This window comes from Amblyomma maculatum, chromosome 4 (genome assembly GCF_055883805.1).
Source record: "Amblyomma maculatum isolate TAMU_Amacu chromosome 4, ASM5588380v1, whole genome shotgun sequence".
Classification (NCBI taxonomy): Eukaryota; Metazoa; Arthropoda; class Arachnida; order Ixodida; family Ixodidae; genus Amblyomma; species Amblyomma maculatum.
Window position 1 is genome coordinate 79,545,401 of NC_139347.1, and position 22,774 is coordinate 79,568,174.

Genomic DNA, 22,774 nt, shown 5'->3' on the forward strand with positions numbered 1-22,774 from the left:
TTCGGTGCCAGGTTTCTCGGCCTCCGCTCAGGACTGGCGCGCGGGTCTACTCGATCACTCTCGATCGAAATCTCATGTGCCAGCGGCTTTCCTTCGCACGAGGAATTTGTGGAAGGTGCTTAGCACAATCATCGATACGATTGAATGCTAGGGGCTGTTGAATAACTGCTTATTTTGCTGATTTTTTCTTTACGCATGCGCGCTGGCGACAGGCAGGTGACGTTATTTACGCTTCAGTCGCGATTTATTCGTCGATTTCTGATCGGCACGCGTGATGACCCCGAGTACGTATTTGCTAGAGAGAACGGTAGGAAAAGAGTACAGGCCTGAGGTGCAGGTGTTTAGTTTCTCAAGCTCCTGCGTTCTGACTGGAGTCGTGTTTTCATGACTGCGGCCAACTGCTGTGTTCGAGGAACCGACTGCTTGAAAAACGAGTCTTCAGAGGCTCAGGCTTGTGAACTTATCGTTGCATCAAAGTCCGCCAGTTCCCGCCAATTCTCGCTGTAAGCTGTCGCCACTCCTTCCGAACTGGCCGCTGAATTGACGCTGTTAATTACCGCGCGTTTCCCCAATAAAGTGTTTTGTCCGCTGCCCCCACAAGGACGCAACGACTTTCTGAACGATATTCGGGTGCAGCGGAAATCTCGCTCGCGCGTTTCTTTTTTTTTTTTTTTTCTGACTCGGCGATCAGAACATAAAAGCCATTCAGATTCATGTAGATACCTGCAAACGCATATAATAACGTGGGCTAGGCGGCTGCCAGGGCTGCCAGAGTGGGTTGGGTCCCTGTGCTGGGAAAGGCCGCTCGCTGCCGGCCAGAATGGGCAGCCAGAGGTGTACGGCGGAGGCGAAGCAGCGCGCTCTTGTCCTTGCGTTTGGAGCGCTGTTGCCTCCGCGGCGGATCCTGTTTGGGATGGCAGAGGAGGGGGCGAGGGAACGTTCCTCCTTCCATGCATTTTGTCGGGGGGAGACGAGAGGCTGGCGGCTTCTCGAGGGCGAGGAAGGGCGAAGACTCCGCTTGAGCGTATTTATATTTCATCTGCCCCCCTCCCTCCTCTCCGAACCACTTTCCATCGCCACTTTGTGCGTGTAGGGCTGTAGCGGGCTTCGCTGGCTGGCGGTGCGTTCGTGTGTGTGCCTCTGTGGGGCCAGACGCGAGCAGTTGGTGGTTGTTGGTCGCCGCCGCCGCTGCTGCTGCTTGGCCCGCTGCTTGGCATTTATTGTGCACGCTTTCAAATCTCGCCCCTCTCTCACTGGATTTCGTATCTTCCGCCTCGCTCACTGTGTACGACATCACCTAAAACTCAGTTGGTGCATCGAGTTGCGTTCGTCGTCGTTTTCGGCCGTCTGGCCCTAACGTGCTGTTCACTAACCGGGTCTTGGGGAGACGCTCTACGGGACGCGCGCGCCTCTGTTTGCCAGTCGGCATTGCAGCTGTCGTTTCGGTGCTCGCTCGTACGCTGCTGCTCTGCTCTCTTTGTTCGCGGTGCGTCGCCCTTCCCGCCGGCTGCGTCCCCGTCGCTGAACCGAACGTCTCTATCTCTGCGAACTGCCGTGCTGCCTGTCTCGTGCGCCGAGGAATAGCGATCATCATCGCCGGAGTGTTATCGCGAGGTGTGCTCGAGCCAGGTGTCTCGCGTGGTGCTCGCGCTCTGGCTCAGCTGACGGCGCCGGTCTTCTTGATCGGCTGGTCGTGTTCGAGGCCTCCGAGTGGATGACTCCTCCTTGAAGTGCGTGCGTGATCTGATCTGCGACGAGCGATCATCTCGAGTGACTAGCCGCCACCATCAGCGCTGCGAACTCATTTTCCCGCCGTTGTCAGGAGCTGTCACCGCCGTCCCAGATGATGGGCGACCCCCGGAGGGCTGTTGCCGAGCCGCGAGGCGTGGGAAACGGCGGGTCCGATGCTAACTCGACGCGACCTTGCATCTGCTACTGTTCGGCGCTGCGGCCGTTCTCGGTGTACCTGGCTTGAGCCCCGACTGTACCACCATGTCTTCGTGGAGAAAGAAGATGCGCGTGAAGTGGAACCGCAACCTTGACGGCCCTTCTAGCAGCCCTGGCGGCTGCACCGACGAGCCGCTGGGTCTGTTCGAGCGCCGTGGGTCTTTGCGCAAACCGTCGTCGGCGGCTGTCAAGGATGAGCCTTTCAAGAGGAGCTGGTCGTTCCGCATCGGAAGCAGCCACAGCAAGTCCAAGGAGGCGTCGCCCGGTTCCGTCAGTGCTGGTGCTGGTACCGGCAGTGGCGACAAGGGCACGTTCCTGCGCATGTTCCGATTCGGCAAGGACAAGAAAAAGGATCCCGGCAGGAGGCGGATGTCCGACGCCGCGGCGACCGAGGCGTGCAAGGAAGAGCTCACCCAGTGGTCCTCCGTGCCGCTGGACGTGAGCGATTCGCCTGAGGCCAAGCGGCGCGAGGAGGCACTCCTCATGCGGGCCCACACGTTGCCGCGCTCTCTGGAGGCTGCCCCTAGCGGCAGCGAGTGTCCAGACGACGCTGACGGCACCGTCTGGGGCGTCATCTACTGCGACCCCAAGGCAGACGCGACCGAAGACCACTTCAAACTGCCGAGAGCTAAGTTGGACTCGCCGAAGAGCCGCGATGCCCGTGGCGGAAAGGTCTTTTCAAACGCAGTGTTGCCGTATTTCTTACACCCTGGCCACGACATTGGGAGTGGCGAGTCTCTGGCGGACAGGCGAGCCGTAAAGAAGTTGTTGCTGAACGGCACCTGTCCTGCCGTGCCGAACGGTGGGGACGGCTTCAGCGCCCCCGTCGAAAATGGGCTCGTGGTCTGTGAGGAGGCGGACCAGGCGTCCGGTGACTGTGGGCCACCATCAGTGGAAAGCGTCCAGGAGGACTCTGGTGTAGTGAGCGGCGCAGAGAGCAACGAAGGCAAGTGTCACGCTGTTCAGCCGGACCCCGAACACGACGTGCCAAATGTGATCGGAGACCAGTGCCAAGGCGGAGAGTGCACCGAACAAAGCGGTGAGCCGGCTTGTAACACCACGTTTGTTGTCGAAGTTAACGAATCGTACCGAGATGACTGTGACGAGACCGTGCAGGGCTCATGCGCCGAAAATGATCAGACCGATGTGCCAAATGCGGATGCTGCCGAAGGATCTCAGGTTTGTGTCGAAAACGGCGAAGCTTCCGAACCGTGTTTGCCCAAACAAAACACAGGTGTCAACGAAAAAGCGCCCGATGGTGTCGAGTCAATTGATTGCGAACGGAGCGACGAAAGACAGAGGCATGACTCTGTGTCGAGTGATTCGAACTGCGAAGAATGTCCCGCGCAGGACGAGTTTGAGTTTGTCGCCGCTGAGCCAGCGAAGCGTGAAGAGCGCAGAATGAGCCGCGAGACAGTGTCACCCGTCTCCGACGTTTCCGATGAGTTTCCAGCTGACGAGAAGGCGAGCTTCATCTTCCTGAAGCCGGACAACGCTGGAGAGTGCCTGCTGTCGCCGCTCTCCACGCCCGACGACGAGCTCTCGTGCGGCCCCTTCATGCGGCGTAGTGCTCTGAATAACGACGTTTTAATTGAACATTTCGACAACGCTGTGTGCAGCGACTCGGACCTCGAGTCTGAGGATTTGAACGACCCCGAAGAGAACGAAGTCATCATTGTCGACCACCTGCCCGTCCAGGAAAGCACGGACGCCCCGGACATCTGCGTGATCTCAAACGACATGATCCAGTCCGTGAACTGCGAAACCTTCGTGCTGGAAAACGAGGTCACGCCCGGCACGTCGAGCACTAGTTCCGCCCAGGAAGCGCCGCCGCCGCCTCACAACGAGAAGAGCGGTGGTGTTGGCGGCATCCATGTTCCTGCGCGGGCGGACTCGCCGCTGTCTCCCGAGGCAGACAGGTCGACGCCGGCACGAGACGCTTCTGTTGACGAGGCGGTGGACGGAGAAAAGAAGCTGGAGGCGTCTGAGGGAAGTTTCCAGGACAAAGTGCATTACTTCAACGCCATCAGCGCCGAGCAGCAATCGCCGTCAGCGGGCAGTGGTGGTCCCATCAGCAAACGTCCGCGCGCCTCCAGGATTCCAACGGCGTCCAGACTGCCGCGGCTTTCAGCAGCTCGGCCGGCGAAGAAGGAATCGGGAATACCAGTGCTAACCGCGGCACCTGTTCCAGCCAAGCGCTCCCGCGTCGCAGCGAAAGTCGGCCATATACCGCAGCCGAGCAGGAACTGCGTCCCGCAGCAGAGGCAGGTCACGCCGCCGCTGACAAAAGTGACGGCCGCCACGCCGGCGAGGGATTGTTCTTCTGCCGGCACGAGAGCATCGCCGTTTTCCGGAACAGCGAAAAACGCAAAGAATGCACGGCACGCCGCCGCCGCCTCCGCTGCTGCTGGTGGCTCATTTGAGGAGAGCTGCTCCGAGGCCCCAAAAGCGCCCGCGCAAGAAGCCCCGGGACAACTGAGGCGCTCGGGCACGTTTGTTCTCGACGAGCCGGAGCAGCCGGTGGACGCGCAGTCAGGAGCAGCGCCCGGAGTAGTGGACGTTGCCCAGGAGTCTCCCGCCAACGCCAAGCAGCCACACCAGCAGGCCACCGGAAAGGACAAAGTGGCAGTTCCTGCTGCGGATAATAAGCACTTTGCCGAAGTTTTGCCGGTCGTCGTCGAGTATGCGGCGGTGCACGATGCCGTCATGAAAGTCGCCGCGTGTGCTGCTGCAGCTTCGGTGCAAGTGCCCGTGGTCGATTCCACCCAGAAGGCGCCGCCCTCGGATGATGACAAGGACGAGGTCCTTTGCTTCTCTTGTACGAGTAAGTTGCGCATCTTCTGGCCGCGCGATGCCGTGTGGCCGTTTGCCGACTATCTCCTTGCTTTTACCCGTGTAGCTTCTCAGTATTGCGGTTACCGACAGCTGTGCCTTAGCAATTAATCAGCTCCGCCTTGCTGCTTGAAGGTAGGTCTTTGCGCGCAGATAAGTGGTTTGTAACGCTGAATAGAAATGAGAGCAACTTGCATTGGGGACGACTTCTATCCATGCGCGCTTTACTCATACAGGCAGGCGCAGTCTTAGAGGAACCCCTCGTTTACTTTGCGTCTTAACCGATAGGTCTGGTTTCGTTATCTCGTCCTTGCATGTCTACCATGCTGCGCGGCAAGTTGTCGTTCTTGACCCAGCTGAAGCGATGAGTGGTGACCCATAAAAACCTGCTTGCGTTTCATTTAACTGCCCTTCGAGTGTGCACATCCGTCCACAAGAGCTCCGAGTGCGTAGCCTCCGGATTCGTTGCTCCCTCCCTATCCGCAGTTCGTGGCCTCGAGTGGGACTTGCCGCCGAAGACCTCCTTTTGTGCAGGCATCATCTGTGCCCGCCGCCGGCGTCTCTACGTTCTGTATGTTCGTACGGCTTCAAGCTTGGTTCGTCACGCTCCGAAACGCGGCGGAATCCATTTCATGCTCTTCTTCCAGTCTATTGTTTCCGCGTGGAGTCTCAATTCATGCCTGTCTGAGTGGAACCACCCTGTTTTGTTTCACCAGCGGGCGCTGCAGCTCGGACTGTGTTAGGGTGCCTTGTCCAGCCACCCTAAGACTGTAGACGGGTTGCGGTGTACTCCTCGGGTGATTGTGGGCGTAGTACATTAATCGAGGACTCGTTCCCCTGCCTGCCAGCCATATAACGGGTGTCCGCCCGAGTTCTGTCCATTATCCGGCCTGCTGTTCATAGGCCAGCAGATCTCGGCACGGCCCCGCCGCGTTGGCTCAGTGGTCACGGAGCTCGAAATGGGGAAAAACCGCGTTCGAATCCTGTTGCGGCGGCCGTGTTTCGCTTCCATGCGCTCGTGCACTGTGCGATGTCGGTGCTTGTTTAAAAACCCCCAAGTGGTCGGAAATATCCGCAGTCCTCCATTACGGCCCAGTTTAGTATTGTTACAACAATATTTGAAAAATGTGGCTCGCTCTGACCGTCATCTTCAGGCCTTTCTTTTAAGGGGGGAATACGGAGTATCGCACTGCGGCGTCTAAAGATATGTGCACAGAGGGGACTGAGATTAAATCTCGATCGCACTGCCCTTTTGGTTCCTGAGGACTTGTGAAACTAAAGCGGCTTACCGCAGTTGTTGCGATTCGCAGGAAGAGATGGGGCAAACGCAATCTGAAAGAAGGTTTTGAGACGCTGACCGTGGGATCACTACTGTGCCGACCGTCCCGTCCTTGATTGCGCCTTTTAGCCAGTTACGTGATCGCCGAAAAAAAAAAAATAATAAACGGTAGTGTTTGAACGCAGTTAAACCGAGTAGGACATGCGAAAAAAAGATTTAAAGTATGCAATGTACGGCGGCTCCGGCGATATATACGATGTCCGTGCTCGCTTCCTTGCGAGACATTCCTAGTTTCAAGTGAGTCCGCTCTGTTCCGACATTTTTTTTTTTTTTTTTTTTTTCCTCGATCTTGGTAGATGCTTTAAAGTTTTTGGTTAGGTTTGAGCACGTTACGCCGTTCTTTTGCACTGCTAAGTTCTTTGCGTCGCGCGCGACGCTAGCGGTGCGGAGCCGAGGGGACGGCCTCTGTAGCCGCTTACGCTCACGTGAGCAGTCTCCATGTGAGCTGCGATCGGAGATAGCCTTTTCAAGTTTTTGCAAAGCTTGCGATGGGGATGCGCGGTATATGTATATATATCGCATACGGGCATTTCCTTTTCCTTTCCCAAGGTAAATACAGTTCATTTTTGTTCGCGTATAGTTGCGTGCGTGTGATTAGGTGCTGAAATTTCTGTATGGCCGGTGGGATGTTTCTCGAGGCAAGCTTAATACTTATTATCGGGCAGCGTTGAAGCCTCGGTACGTGCACGGAGTTGCGCCGATTTCGTGAGCGGGCGATCAACGAAGAGTTCGCTACCGTGCTGAGCGCTTGCTCGATCAAAATTACCCGGTTCCGTCTGGTGTTGAGCGGGGCAGGCGCCGCAGGCGTGGGCCGGATCGCTCCGCAGCGGCTGCTGCTCTTGTGGGGCGCGGTTTGACCTGCTTTGCTTTCGGCGCCGCCGTAGGGCCGGCCCAGCGGTGTTCTCTTGTTTGGGCTTCGCTTTGTAATCGAGTGCCGACGGCGGTGCCAAGAAAAACTCGACCTGATTGACGCGTGCTCTGCCGAAACGGCTGCTCCGCGCTCTCAGACAAGCGGGCCACTCGCGGAGGCCCGTTTTCCCTGATCTACCCCCCCCCCCCCCCCCCCCTCTTGCGTTTCACTAAATACTGTTATTGTAAGGTACGAATAGGACGTGCCCTCTTCTCTATACGCCCAGAGCACTCGCCTACCGCTGACGTTTGAAGCTGCTTTACTAGGACGAGGACGCCGGCGGACAGCTGGTCAGCCAACTCGGTCTCTGGTGCTTGGAGGTATTCGCGCTCCGTTTCCCCCGTTCTCCTCGCGTTGTTGCTGTGTGGTGGGTTTGTCGTCGCGATTCTCCGTTGGCGTCGGCCAGTGACCGGTCCGTTTAGGGAGCCTACATGTTTCGCCGCGGCGCCCGCGGTGAAACATGTAGGCTCCTGAGGTTCGTTTACCGGCGTCATTCTGAAGTCAGCGTACCATCGTGACTGGCGATTTTCGGCCGACGCACGGAAAATCGACGAGGAGGTCCAGTATAGCTGCATTCACGTTGACCCGCCTCGTCATCCCGCGTACGCTGCGGTCAGTCCCGCCTCGAGCCGCGACGTCCCGCTTGTGATTCCTCGAATCACAAGCGGGACGTTCGCAATCGTTCGCAGCCGCCAGAAGACCGACGGCCGACTCCAACGCAAATAAAGTTTAGCTTTTGTCGTGACATACTGGTTAGGGCGTTCGCGAAATTGCGCCTTCAAGCAAGTAGGGCCGCCGCCGAGAGTTTAAAAAGAGGAGTCGCGGCCTTTCGTAACGGAAGCTGCCGCAGGAAGTTCGACTTTTCCGCGTATCAGCGACGGGTGCGTGCTCGGGCCGCGCGACGCGATGAATTAAACATCGGCCAGAGAATTGGTGCGTGAGGTCTGCGCGCCGTGTGACACGGCGCGGCCCATTGGGAGTCCGCGGCACCTCTCGCTGTGTGTGTGGGACGGGGCTGGCGTAGCCTCTTCCACGCTTGACTTGTAGCGGGAGGTGTCCCCTCCGCTGTACGGTGCCGGCTCGCCTCTCCTTCAACCTCGTGAGGTCGCTGACTTCTCGCAAGTCGCGGTTTGTGTGTGTGTGTGTGTGTGTGTGTGTGTGTGTGTGTGTGTGTGTGTGTGTGTGTGTATGTGTATGCTCGCGCTCATCTCACGGTCGCGTGAACATCCATCTCGCTTCTTCTCGCTGTGTGACCCGCACTCGGAGGCACGTCTCAACCAAGGTCACGCTCTTTTACTGTGTGTACGCGTGCTCCCCCATCCTTGGCGGTCTTAGAGCGAGCGGAAGAGGTCTCCCCCCCATGCTGCTTGCTGCTGCTCGATCCTTTTGTCGTCGGCGCGTTCATTGTCTCGCGACTCTTCGGCTGCGTGAGTTACCGGCCGCCGGCTCGTTTGTCGTCGGCTCAGGTTCCGCCGTTTTTTTTTTTGGTCCGTGCGGTTGCATGCGTGCAGCGTCGTTGTCAGCCCGATTGTTCGCGGCTCGGCCTCGCTGTCACCTGACTGCTATCTACCCGCTAGAGATCATATACTGTGTCTGTTATTTCTCTTTTCTTTTTTTTTTTTTTCCAAGGTGTGAATAGTCTTGTAACTGGAACGCAACTGTTGTGACTTGTTGTAGTTGTGACCATCGAGCGTCTGTGCATCCGACCGTGCACGTGCAGGGAGAGCAGGCTGGCACTAGGTGCCACCTTGCCGCACGAGTCGAGACCTTGCGCCCCGCGCTAACCTTTTCACAACGGAAACGCATCACCGTAACCACTGAAACTTGGCAAGTGCAGCGCTTTCGAAAGCACAAGGAGGGACACATAGCATTGATCACCGGCATCACAACGGGTGTATCATCCCCATCAAATCTCCCCCTCCCCCTTTTCGTTCGACTTGGCGATCATTACCCACCTTTGATAATTTCGGCGCCAACTACTGACCTCTCCTCTTAGGTAAGTTTAAAAGCACTTTTTTTTTTTTTCGTCCATCCGTCGAGCGAGTGTGCTGCGGTTTGTGCAGCTACCGTGAACGATGGGCCTATCGTGGCAGCCAGGTGTGGTCCTCTCATGGCTAGCCTTCGTTCATTGTCTGCTTGATGTGCGCCAGAATGCTCCAAGCAGCCTCCTGTTTCTTTTCCCAGCACGATCGTTATTTGTTCTCAAACATACGCTGACATACCTACGTCATGACCGGCACTCGGTAATTCTGCCGGCACGACGCAATCATATCCTTCTGCGCGGGCAATCGCTCGTGACAGCGTCGTGAGCTTGTTCGCTATTCCCATCAAAGTAGTCGTTTTCTTCTTTTTTTTTTCCAGAACGTTCGAGTGCCACAGTGTGAGTAGTCGTTCTGTTTATTTTTTCTTTTATTTTTTAATTTTTTTTTTTTTGGGGGGGGGGGGGGGGGAATCCTTTTATGGGCTTGCTTTTGTTCCGTTCGTTCCCCTGATGCTCGCGGCAGGTGCGCACTTCCGAAAGAATGCGCGAGCGAAAGTGCTAGTCCCACGAGTCGAATGTTGGGTGCTCGCTTTTTTTATATGTTCGTTTCCTACTGAGTGCGCCGTCCTTCCACCCCGAAGAAGAGAGTCGTTAGCCATTTTTCTCATCGTTGCAGCGCCGCTCCTTCTGCGCGGCATCGCCGGTGGCCCCGCTTTCTCTACCGCTCCCTTCGCGAACCAATTTCGCCAGGAGACGTCCGCGGGACATCCGGCGTGGCACCAGCGGCGCTTCCCCTGGCGATTGTTGCAGACCGCATGGCCGCGATCCTCGAGGGAGGGGCAGCTCTTGCACGGTCGGCCGCCGCCGGACGTGACTGGAATAGAAGTGCGCGAAGTCCGCGCGGGCACGACGTCGTGCTCCCCGCTCGCGCTTGCCGCCTCGAAGACGCGCGACGCCCGCGCGAGCTTTCGCCCAAGGCTGTATTATAAGCTGTTGGCGCGCCCTGTTTCTCTGCTTGCAACACGCCTGCGCGTGTTGCAAGCCCCAAGGCGCGTCCCCAAGGCGCGTATTTTGCGCCTTGGGGACAGCGAGATATAATGGTTTCCCATCGCACCTCTGTGTTTTTCGTTAGGCGTCCCCTTAATTCGTAATGATGCTTTTTTTTTTCTACACTGGTGACCACCAACAATGACTGTCCCTTCTCTCTTCAGCATACCCCCCCCCCCCTTACACACACACACACGCACACGCACACCAAAATGTCAATTCCTGAGAGAACTCCTGGAGAGAAAAAAAATAGTTAAATTCGGTCCAAATCAGAACAGGCAGGGTCGAAGACGCTCCGGTCCGCTTACATTTTTTTTTACAAGGTGGGCAGTCGATCGTTGGTTAGTGGACATGAGACTTTCACACGCACTGTCTACCATTCGTGGGGCAGCCGAGAAACTTCCTCAGGGAAGGGACAGCGATTAGCGGCTACAAATCTTGTCGAGTCGATTCTGCGGCCGCGCTTGCTGTGTGCGTCGGTGAGGAGTCGGGACACTTGCTTTTAAAATGCTTGACGAAGTTGTGCCATATGTACATAATTACGAGCACGGTTATATACTGTGTGCTTCTGCCGTATTGTCTTCCCTTCCCCGCATCGAGAGGTGTTGGTTATCCGCTTTATATCGGTGGCCAGCACCTGCGGTTATTGCGCTTTTTGGACTGTAAGGAGTCGACGTTGCTGGTCATAGCCGCTGGGGTTGTGGCCGCTGGTCATAGCCGGAAGCGGTACAAAAGTAACGAAAGGCGTCGGATGAGCACCGACGTATTTGTTAACAGGTACAACAGGCACAAATATTAAGCAACAAGCGATGAAGGCTTAGCTCAGAGGGATCGACTTCGAATCGCCTTCAAAAGTGTCAGCTGGTGCATTGAACACGACACGACCATCGAAGCAGAGTTGTAAGTTGTAAGCACAACTTGGAAGTTGTGCTTCATGTGTCTGACTATTGTATTCTCGCAGATTTAGGTTTTCGCATTTGTGGGCTTTTTCTTTTGTTGCACCCTCCCCCGGTAATGCCTCGGCGCTTGAGGTTGTCGAATATAAACAAATTTGCCACTTCGCTTCGATGTGCGGCCACGGCAAATGCAGTGGGTGACCGCGCAGTCTCACGTTCACCTTGGGACCGCACTGTACAGGCGGCACCACGTTTCGGCGGTCACGCCTGTTCCTTCTGCCATGTGGAGGCAATGTTTATTAGGTGGGGCAGATGCTTCAAGGCGATTTACCTCGCTGTGGAAGCAGCCTAAGCGTTAGCAGTTTGCCCCGCCGGGGTGGCGCAGTGGTTACGGCGCTCGAGTACTGTTCCCAAGGACGCGGGATCAAATCCCGGTCTCGGCGGCCGCTTTTCGATGGAGACGAAAAGCAAGGTGCCCGTGTGCTGTGCGATGTCAGTGCACGTTAAAGAACCACAGGTGGTCGAAATTTCCGGAGTCCTCCACTACGGCGTCTCTCATAGCCTGGGTCGCTCTGGGACGTTAAACCCCACAAACCAACCAAACCAACCAACCGTTAGCAGTAACTGTCTTTCTAGCATCTTGTTGTATTCGCCGCGAGATCGACCTAGAGGTGGCGCCACCGCCACTCCGGTAGTGTGGATCGGCAGCCGGCGGCGCTCGCATAAACGCACGCTGCGTAGGTCTGCTTCCGAGTTTACGGCGGGTTTGTTGGCGATGAAAACGTGTCTTCTGCAGTATTTCTGCAATATTGCAGAAACAAAATGCAAGAATTTCGCCAATGCAGCAGAAGAAGAGCGGAGTTTAGGAAAACAAAGCACGCAACCACCAGACTTCCAGATTTACTTTGCACGTTTCTTGAGCTGTACCGCGCTCACGCGCCTAATGCTTGGGCCTGCCTAATGGCAGCTTTGTTTTTCTTATCGACTTTTAAACAGTTTGTGCGTGTCTCATGCCAGTGAGACCGGCGAATAAAGTGTCAAGCCCACTCAGATACCTGCAATACTTTAGATTGAATCGAGAAAGCCTGGTTCATTATATCGTACTTGGCTCGATGATTAAGCAGGTTAAATGTAGCACTGACAGCGCACTGCATGGCACGTTACTTTAGGCTGAGTGTACATCAACTCTGGCCCAAACAACCACGCACAAGTATTCCCCAAAAATGAGATCACGCTGACACTATACAGGAAACCCCGCCGCACAGGAAAGCTGATTGTTCACGTGTACAGCGCTGAGTGGATTAAATTTGCCGAGATGCTTTCTGCGGCCACTGTCATAGAACGTGATAGTGTATTACTGCATGCGCCACTAACTGTAAATGATTTCATGAAACCGAGGAAAGTATAAGGGATTTCTGATGTGTGTGATGTTAAGATATAACGGTAAATTAGTAGTGTAATTATTTTGTTTTGCAATGCGAATAAATATCACCGTGTGAGAGAACTTTTACACACTTGACAGAATTTACAATAATCAGCGATTAATTTTCAGTAACGTTAAAGTGCAATATAAGCTACGAATTACTCGCCGCGAAGACATCGTTATAAACTGCGCATGGGCACTGTCATATTCTGGGAAGCAATTTTACAGGCTGAAAATTTCTTTATCACTAATTATTTAGCAGTGACTAAATCTTATGCGAAGTAAAATATTAGGGTTGCTTCCAAAACAGATGCCGGATATAAAACTATTCCGAAAGAAATGGCGGCCATCTTATCATGCGACTATAAAGATGTATTTATTCCCGAACTAAACACTGATATTTTAGCCCGCATGAAGCTGTTTTACTCCCCTTGTCAGAAACGACGAGTTTGCTCGGAGGACAGCACTTGGACGAAAAGGGATTATAATGATTATAATAGGCTACCAGTAAAGTACATTAATCTATGTGTATTATGTAATATTTAGGGTAACAATTAGGTGCAGGGAATATGTTTCTCAAACATTCGAGCATTTCTCTAAAGCAAAATGTACTCACTAAAACTTTTACGGATGCACAGAAACCTTCAACAAAAAAAAAAAAAGAAAAGAAATGCATATTGGCCCGGGTTTAACGCATGAAAGCGGCATCGGCTATGACGGATGATTGCAGAGGCTGGTTTTGGTGCCGTTTTTTTTTGTTTTTTTTTTTTTTTTTTTTCATTATTAACACCACATTTACCACGTGGGATTGTTTATTGTGCAGTCAAATCCCACAGCAGAGGAGCGCCTTTCGAAACGCTTGTGATTGAATCCCCCGTTCTCGAAACCAGCAGTCGAGCGCAACAGAGGTTTAAAAGCAAAAAAAAAAAAAAAAAAAAGTACTCGCACAACTCTATCGTGAATACAGAAGGCATAGCAGGCATAGAGTGGTCTGTTCAAACTGCATTCTGCTATATGAAGCAGTCTGCGGTGGCATATGTTTCAGTAGCTGCGGTATTCCAAACAGAAACGGGAATATGCGATTTCTGAGCGTTTGCATTAACTTTTATTGACAGCAGCGATCTGTTTTGCTTTGACACGGCGGTAACGACAGTACCACTCCGTTTGAGACATTGTATGTCAAAGGATCTCAAGCGCCGAAGACTGCGATGGATGATGTCATTATCCATGCATGACATGTTCGATACAAACCAGTATGTTTTTTTTTTGTTTTTTGTTTTTTTAATGAAGCGTGGGGACTGTTCATATTTATTTTGCAAGAGGCATATTGGTAAGGAAAAGCTCACAGGAACCGCGAAACAAACAAAAACACTCCTGTACACGCCGCACGTGCGCGTAAATCACTGCGGGCTGGCACGCGACGCGAAAACGCATCCACACTGAGCAGGTTTTGCCGCTGAGCCGCAAGGTGGCGACTCTGCTCGATCTCGAGGCCAATACTAGACTGGCAGATGGAGGCTAAAAAGGAAGCAAAGTGGCATATATGACTCCACCATGAACGCTACACAAACAACTGTTGCGTAAGAATTTTGATACGAATTCACGTGGTGTATATCTTTTTCCTGGTCGCTCTTTCTGCGACACTTCCTTCTCACGCCACACATGAGGCAAGGGCTTCGCTTTAAAATCGTTCTGTCTAGGAGGAACTGATTAGCTTTTAATCCTCTACTCCCCTCCCCTTTAAATTAAAAAAAGAAGTGTGTGATGCTCGGCTGCAAGATGAAGCGCGTCATTTTTTGTTCTTGCGATAATTACAATAATAATTGGTTTGCAGGAAAAGACAGGCAGAGTATCTGTTACACTTTTTCCGCGGACACCTGAACCGCGTTGTGGGGAAAGGGAAGAAGGTGGAAGTGAAAACGGAAGGAGAAAGAGGTGCTGTAGTGTAGGGCTGCGGAGTATCTTTGATCACCTGGGGACCTTTAACGTGCACTGACATCGCACAGTACTCGGGCGCCTTCCCGTTTAGCCTCCATCGAAACGCAGCCGCCGGCAGTCGGGTTCGAACCCGTGTACTTCGACACAGTAGTTGGTGGGCATCTTAACCAATGCGCCATCGATAACGAAACTGAATTTGAGACTAGCTGGGTGCAAACACAACTTCTGCTTATGACGTGTTGCAATGACTACAGTGCCAAATTGTTTCTTGTCTGCTTCGACGTAACATGATAATCTGTTTCCTTTAATTCGTCACTCTAAAAAATGATGGCCGCGCAATCTCGCACCATGCGACTAAGCAAGAGAACGTGTATGATGTGCGAAGAATAACGCACATGTAATTCAAATTTGGCTAGCGCACAGGTAGAGACTTTCAGTGCTTACATTAAAGGACTCTTCATGGCGTGATCAACGGACATTGCATCTACTCCGAGATTTTTGCATGCCTTCGCACTCACTTTCAGTTTTGTGGAGAAAAAAATAAGCGCCGGGTTTCTTCATGCTGCAGAGATTTGTAGAATGACTTTGTCTGGGTTTCAAAAGCTGAGATGATATTGTCTTCTCCTTGGCTTTGAAGTGAATTTTAGTTATTTGGATACCTACAGAAAATGGCTCTCATATTGTAAATTGTGTCCGCCGTGGCAGAGAGTATGCTTCTGAAAACATTTGTTTGCCACACTTAACTCCCCATTTTAGGAATTATTGAAAGCTTTCGTTTAAACACCCTGCATATTTATGACTGCAAATCCAGCACAAAACTGTTCTCAGTAACTTATTGGAGTTTATAACTTGCCATTTTTATTATTTTTTTGCTAATCTTTTTTATATGTAAACCTCCTCTGACCCACGCAGATGTCAAGAAGGGCACGACGGGGGCAGCGGCGCGGCTGAGTTCCCCGGGCGCTGGTTCGGGTCCGCCCAACAGGATTGGAGAATCGAGAGTCCAGGCCCAGACCAAGGCCGAATTTACCAAAGAAATCCAAAGACTGGGTGCACTCTGCGAGTCGCGTACCAAGGAGCTCAACATGCTCAAGCTGCAGCTCAAGCATGCATCTGCCGGTTTCGCCTCCTTTGGCGTCGTCATCCAGCATCTCAACGCACAGGTACTATGGTAGCATTGTGAGCATGCATGGTCAGGTGTTTCATGGAAACCCGCCACTACCATAAAATTCCGAGCAAGCGACCCCTTCCACCTACCTCGCGCAAGTCGAAATCAGAGGCAAAGTGTGTGTGTGTGTGTGTGTGGGGGGGGGGGGTCTATTTCGACCGTAATGCCACCGAAATTCAGTATAATGACGACAGAGGGGTCGCAGCGCCGCCACCCTTTTCTCTCGGCATTAGCGCCTTATATTTTATCTCCGCACTACCTCCCGCCTAGACAGCGGACATTGGATGTCTGGCTCACTGTAGTCAACCGACACCCTCCGTCGGCCTTAGGGCTTTGGGCATATGCGCATCTGGGCAAGTCGGCACTGTCAGGGTGCTGTTTTTGTAGCGAAATCTACACTACTCTACCCTTCGCGCAGAGCGGCAGTGCGCATGCGCCAAGACCGATTTTTGCCACAGGTGCGCCGCGTGTTTCGCCGCTGCGCTCGCTACAGAGGAGGAGCGTAGTGGCAATACCACCTAGCGGCATCCTAGCAGATGCGCGTTCCGGCGCGGAGAGAAGGATAGTTTCCGCACTGCGCTTGCGCGGGCCGCCGGGGGGAGCTGACGGAGTAGATCAGGAAAGTGGCATAAAAGTGGATTCTGCCTAGAACGCCCATGGACGTTGATGCGTTGAACGCTGGTTGTGTTCGATGCAACGCTCGCTCGCCCGCAGCCAAAGCTTTTGCTCCACATTCGGTTCACCAGCGTTGAACCCCTCTAATTCAATATTTTTTAGTTGAGACTCTATTGGTTTGTTGAACTGGATGGGGCTGGTCAGTGTTGCTTGGGCATGATGGGCGATAAGAGGGTAGATGGGGGTGTTGGGGGCGCTTTTCCGGAACTGCGTTAAGGTGAGGGATACTTTGCAGGGGTGGGGACGCTTGCTCGGAACTTTACAGTAATTTTTAAAGCAGGCTTTCGCGGCATAGTAATAGCAGTGTTTGGTGGTCATCAAGAAGCGTGGATAAGGTGAACTCTGTAGTTATTTAATTGAATTTCTAATGCCTAACTTATTAACTATTATGGATACGCTGCTAACAGCAGTGTGAAACTTGTAGCTAGACAATAGTAATTGTATTATCTATATCAGTCTTCAGAATTTATAAAACACTATTACTCTTCGTGCTGCGCGACTCTACTGATTTTGGTCAGTTCTGGCACAATCTGCCTTTTCCACCCGGCCGCTCTGCGCATGCGCGCTCCACCCTTGGTTGAAAACAAGAACTTCTTTCTAAAAGGGAAAGCTGGGGGTTCTGCACTTCAGCTATCATGGACACGCTAAGCATCCTGGGCCAGCATGGTACTTGGTGCAGGACAGTTTTTTTCGGGAACACAGAGTAGCCTTACTCGGGTGTTATCCCGTCCTTGTCATCATCTCAAGGCACGAACGTAGATTGCTAAAGACATAGTAGCGAAAATGCAAAAACGGACGGCAATAAACCCATTTCCTGATATTTCGTGAAGTTTCTCACAGTTACAGAGCAACCATATATATTTTTAAAACATTTTTTTCTTCTTAAGGCATGCTTATTAGGTGCTAAATATTGGTTTCCGTGCTGCTGAATGCTAGCCAGTAGAAGAGAGAGCCATCGCTTATTTTGAACAAATTTTGCATCTCCATGCTGTTTTTCTCGGTTTTAGTTTATTGTCACAGTATTAAATAATGGGACATTTTTTATTGTGGAACGTTTATTTTTCTATTATATTTTTGTCCAAATGTTATAGTTCTACATCTAGTAGCTCTTTGGCCTATGATGCTTAAAGCGACCATGGTGGCTGAACTGGTCATCGGAAATCTGCATGCAAACTCCCATAGCTGGCGGCACCAGCTTCTCCTCTAGGTAAGAGTAAGAAACTCTATGATTGAAAAGGAACCGCCAGCCCAGCTGCGCATGCGCAGTTGATGGCTTCCGCGATTGACGCAGCTGGAGCTTCTTCATGACAGGCATATGCAACAGATGGTTCATGTCCTCTTTGCAGAAGCGGAAGTGGGCCGAGTTGTTTTCAAGTTTTAACTCTATGCCTGTAGCAGACTAGTTTTCACCTATCCTCAGAGGGCATCATATCTTAAAAAGGCAGGTTTGAATACCGCGCATTGCCGAAGCGCGCCCAGGAGTGCCTAGAGTGTTTCGATGCAATGCCGCTGTACGGCGGTGCTCTGGATCGAGGCACCCTAGCAGCGTCTGTCAAAAAAAAAATGTCTCTCTGTGGCGCACGCGTGACCTTTGTCAGAAGTTTGAGGGGGTTTAGTGACCTTCTTTGGTCCAGGGCCAGTGTTCACCACTCCTCATAGCTCCAGCTGAGACGTGGCACAGAAAATCATGTGGCACGTACACCACAGTGTGGTGCATTTTGATGGACGTCACCGAGTGCGCTCCGTGGGCGCAGGGTGCCAGAAGTGACCAGAATCGGTTCAGCTGCAACACAAAGGATAACAGCGTTTTAGGGATTTTTTAAGACTGCTACTGCTATTGCTAATGGCTAACCATAAACCTCTTGCTACTAGGCACATATCTGTGATAGTTGAAAAGTTAACTATCAGAATTTAGCAAACTAGCGGAAGAGTTCACATTATTAATCTAATTTCTTACATCCGCCATTGCTGATGTTACTATCCCGCAAGATTCATCTGTTCACATGAAAAAGAGCTCATTTTTAAAAATGAGTGGTAGGCTTCCCTGAAACCTGGTAATATATGTCCTGGGTGTACGGGCTAAATGTAGAGAAATGTCAAATGAAAGACACCCCCTCACTGCCCGCCTTGTTCTGGACTCTAGCAGGTTCTGCCTTATGAGGCTGTCCAGAATGGTGTGGAAATATAAAACAAAGGAAATGAAAAGAATGTTTTTTGTTTTTTTTGTTTTTCACATGGAGCTTTTCAAATTCTTAAATGGTTTAATTGAACATGTGCCGCAGCTCTAGTATCATGCAAAATGGAACTTATCATGAGCCCCTTGGTGGTGTTTTCATTGCCTGCTGCCCTTTGTTCAGGCTGATTCACCTAGTGGAACTAGTGCGACACAGTGCACTGTTGATACAACCAAGCAGTATTAAAAGAAGCTTGTTATCACACCAAACCCATGGGAAAAAAATTTTTATTTAATGAGTTCAGTAAGTTTCATAAGCGAGATGTTTCCAGTGTATGATAAATCAAGGCAAAATTGATGTAAGCACAACAACGCCTTTGGGAAGCGGGCTCATGGTAATTCATGTATGGTGCAAATGAATAACTCATGCTCACAAATTGCAGGAATAGAAACTTTGAGCATTAGAAACTTGAGAAGCAAAAGCTTGAGAGAATTGAGGTGGCTCCGAACATAAGCTGTTTATGCATATTCGTAGCTGCTCCCCTGTATGTTCAAATAAGTGTGATGCGAGCAACATATTGCATCGGCAAAAAGATTCAGTGTGTTGTTCAAAGATGAATGTACACATTATAAAGTGGTGCTTGTAGAATTAATGCACTTGATTTTCTTTTTCTTTGAACAGAACAATTCATTCCAAATCCCAAGATTGTCAGAAGAGTTGCGGAAGTCCCAAGAAGAGATCGAAAGGGCTCGAATTGCAATAGGTAGGTAATAGGACGTGACAGGCCTGCCTTTTTGCCCTCACACTTCTGTGTTTGCCAAGGCACGCTTGATATTTTGTAACGAGCATTAAATTTTTCAACAGTGCATGTGTTCCTGATTACTTGCAATAATAGATGTTTTGCTTAGGATGGTAGCAGCTAGCTTCGAGCTGGTGCACGCATACATTTTTAACATCTTTGTTTTGTTTTGTGGAACTTTTAGAGGAATACAAGAACAACATAGAAGAACTCAAGCAGATCCAAGAAAAAGAAATCGAAGCTCTGAAGACGGAGCTTGAAGCAAAACACAACAAAAAGATTGAAGAGCGTAAGTTGCGGCTGTGTACAGTGAATTATACATTAGAACTGTGCTGATATCTTCCCAGTTCTTAACAATTCTGTGGCTTTTATGCCCAAGAAATGTTTCGTAGAAAATCCGTTTTGATTCTGGCTAATACACTCTCGAATAGTGCAGCTTACTGGAGATTATGTTCATAATTTGGTTAATTCCACTGGTATGATATTTTTATTGACTAATTGAAAATTAGCATACAAGTGGCCTGAGCCTGGGGGCCCGTGACATTAATGCAAAGCGTTCAAGATCAATGATGGTGACAGCGAAAAGATTTTGGCTCTCTTAACATTTGACAGTTGCCATACCAGACACGCCACAAATCCTTTTTTTATGCCAAGAACTGTGCAAATGCAGATAGAGTCTACAAACTTTAAACAGCTCTTCAGGCATTGTGCCAATTAAGGCTGACTTTATATAAATGGAAGCGTTTTTAAATCTGTATGTGCATTATTCTTGAGTCACTTTTCCAGAATTGGAGTGATATGGACGATGTGTTTTCTTGCATAATACTACACTGCATTGCTAGGAACAAATGAAATTTAACAACAGTATTTTACTGTACTTACTCATCAACATGTTCCATGGGATGGCTAAACATGCTTCTTTTTTTTTTTACTTCTAGTGGAAGCTGCTCACAAAAATGAGCTGGCAGGTTATTTGGATTCACATACCCGAAAGGCAAGCATCCTCCTTCCATCTTGAGTGCTTTACAAATTATTCTGTCATGCTGAATGGCTTCTCTTTCTATTTTTTCACTGAATGTGTCTCACGGCTTCTTACTGTGGCTGAATGTTGCAATGGTTTGAAGTCATGGTAGCCAGCTTTTTAAGTACATTGACATCTGGCACTAAAAAGATGTCTTAGCCAGTGTGTTTCATGACTTCATGAAAGTTTGTTGTGAAATTTAAAGCCAGCAAGATTCAGCCTACGCAGCCTACAGGATTAGTCCTTTGCAACGTTAATGCTTGGGGCACTATCTCTAGGTCACGAAAGTCGATCGCTAATACATTACAATGTCCTTTGAAAAGAAACAGTCATAAAGTGATGTAATGCGAGCATTTTTGAACATGCGTGTGAGTGTGTTGAACTTTTAAGCTGCAATAAAATTTTTCGTTTCATATCCCGACAGCTTGAGGAGATGAAGCAGTTCTATACGAGCATAATAGAGAATGACCGGAAGAGCCATGAGGAAACCTTGGACTCGATCAAGCAGAGGCACAGAGAGAAAATAGATGGTGAGCAGCCTTTTGTACTCGGCCTAGTTTACATATGGGCTCTATTAGTGCGACAGGGCAGTGGAAGCATTGTTATCTATATTGACTTTGTAATCTCATTTCATACTTTTATTGAGCATCCTATCTTTAATCGTACTTTGATAAGGATTTTTTTAAGTGTGGCCTCCTAACACTGGCACATTTTCCAGCTTTGACCTGATAAACAGAACCACGCTTAACTGAAAACACTAGGGGTGTGTGCGCAAATATTGGAATTTTCAAATATGAATGAAATACGTCTTTGGGGAAAAAAATGCCTTTGAATATCGAATCGAATATAGAATACCTGATCTGTGAAAGAGGAAACAAAATTAAAGTATTATAACAAACAATGGTCTTGTTTATATCGGAATTCACATGCTATTTGCAAATAAAATTGATCTCGAATTGCACCACACATTTTGCACCCTCGACTAGGGCGCTCGAGCGCTCGACCGCTACGCCCAAGGACGCGGGATCTAATCCCGGCCGCGACGGCCACTTTTCAATGCAGAGCGCCCGCATGCTGTGTGATGTCGGCGAACGTTAAAGAACCGCAGGTGGCTGAAATTTCTGGAGCCCTCCACTACGACATATCTCGTAGCCTGAGTTTCTTTGGGAAGTTAAACCCCATAAACCAAACCAAGCTGAAAAAAAAAACCAGTAGTATCAATTTTACGCATGATTCTGTATACAGATTACAGATTATTATTTTTCAGCGGGGAGGACCCACATGAAATCGGGTGGTGCTGTCTTATTGCTCCTGAATACAGTAAACCCTGATAAATTTGGCCTTAAAAGGACCAGAAGAGAAAAAATGCCTGACTTTACCAAAAGTTCTAATTATCGAATGGGTCTGGAAAAAAAATGCTGAAAACAATCTGCATCGCAGCAAATTTATCTGATGAACACCTGTACGATGTTTGGCTGCATTTGAAAACATATGACTATAGTTAAGTTCTTTACCACCTCTTTCAGCTAAAGTAATAAATGTAATGAATCTTTAGAGTTCGTTTTGACCTTCAGAATGGCCTTTCCTATTTGTTGGTTATGAGGTTATTGAATTATTGTAGCCTGATAAATAGCTGTACCGTGGTGGCTCAGTGAGGTGGATTAAATCCCGGCTGTGGTGGTCATTTTTTTGGTGGAGGCGAAAACCGGTGCTCGTGTATTATGCAGTGCCAGTGCACGTTAAAGAAACCCAGGTGGTCAGAATTCCTGGAGGCTGCTAGTATGGCATCCCTCATTGCCTCAGTCACTTTGGAATGTTACACATTATAAACCAAACCAAGATTAATCCATAAGAGCCATGTTTTAAAAGGGAGAAAGTGTAGAACTGCCTATGTGCAGAGACTTCAGTTATTGGTTAAGAACAGGCCCATAAGAACAAGCCATTAGACCTGCACTGTGGCAGGTGTCAAAATTAATGCATTATGCCACATCAGTATAGGTTCCGATGTATGTTTCCAAGAAAAATTGACCGATGTTTCTTGGCATTCATGTCCAACTGTACAAGCGTAACGGTGCGATAGTCAAGGTTAAAGCATGCATTTGGCAGGTAAATGATTGCAAGGAAATGAGCATCGTCATCAATCATCAATGCAATGACTCTCGGCACTGGGGCTTTCGAAAGGTTGGATGTTCACATATTTGTCATCAGCCGCCTTTTGCTTTTTGCACAAAAATTCGGCTTTAAGATGAATTTAATTAGACATACATGGTCATTGCCTTAGCACTCTTCTACACTTAAAAGACAAGAGGGTAGCCTGTATTATGTTACAAATATCCTTTCACTGTTGCAGAGTGCAGCCTGCCTGCCTTTTTTTCGATTTCTTTGTAATTCAGGTTACCCCTAACGTTGCTTAAATTTCTCTCGTTCAGCTTGCTTATTCCTTTGTCACAACAGCAGATATTGCATGAGTAAAATGCTGCACGCTATATAAAAGAAAAGGCGAAACTTTAAACTTTTCATTGAAATACACGGCAGACACCCGACTTCGGGACAAGTGATCCTGCTTCCCGGAGCTTCACTCGCGCTCACCGCACGCAGTAGACGTAGTAAGTGGGAAAACGCGA

General features: G+C 50.1%; 1 protein-coding gene across 3 annotated transcripts in view; it reads left to right on the top strand.

Annotated features, from left to right (window-relative positions):
* Positions 1 to 22,774, top strand: part of LOC146191514 (uncharacterized) — a 107,618-nt gene that overhangs the window by 74,936 nt on the left and 9,908 nt on the right. For 2 of the 3 annotated variants that reach the window (XM_084602022.1, XM_084602024.1), the window contains 5 exons: positions 15,226 to 15,476; positions 19,012 to 19,093; positions 19,314 to 19,418; positions 20,068 to 20,123; positions 20,575 to 20,680. In XM_084602022.1, the coding sequence (XP_084458148.1) occupies positions 15,226 to 15,476; positions 19,012 to 19,093; positions 19,314 to 19,418; positions 20,068 to 20,123; positions 20,575 to 20,680 (600 nt within the window). Of the gene's footprint in view, positions 1 to 1,208; positions 4,772 to 15,225; positions 15,477 to 19,011; positions 19,094 to 19,313; positions 19,419 to 20,067; positions 20,124 to 20,574; positions 20,681 to 22,774 lie in introns of those variants that run through there. The other variant, XM_084602023.1, reaches the window with a different exon arrangement.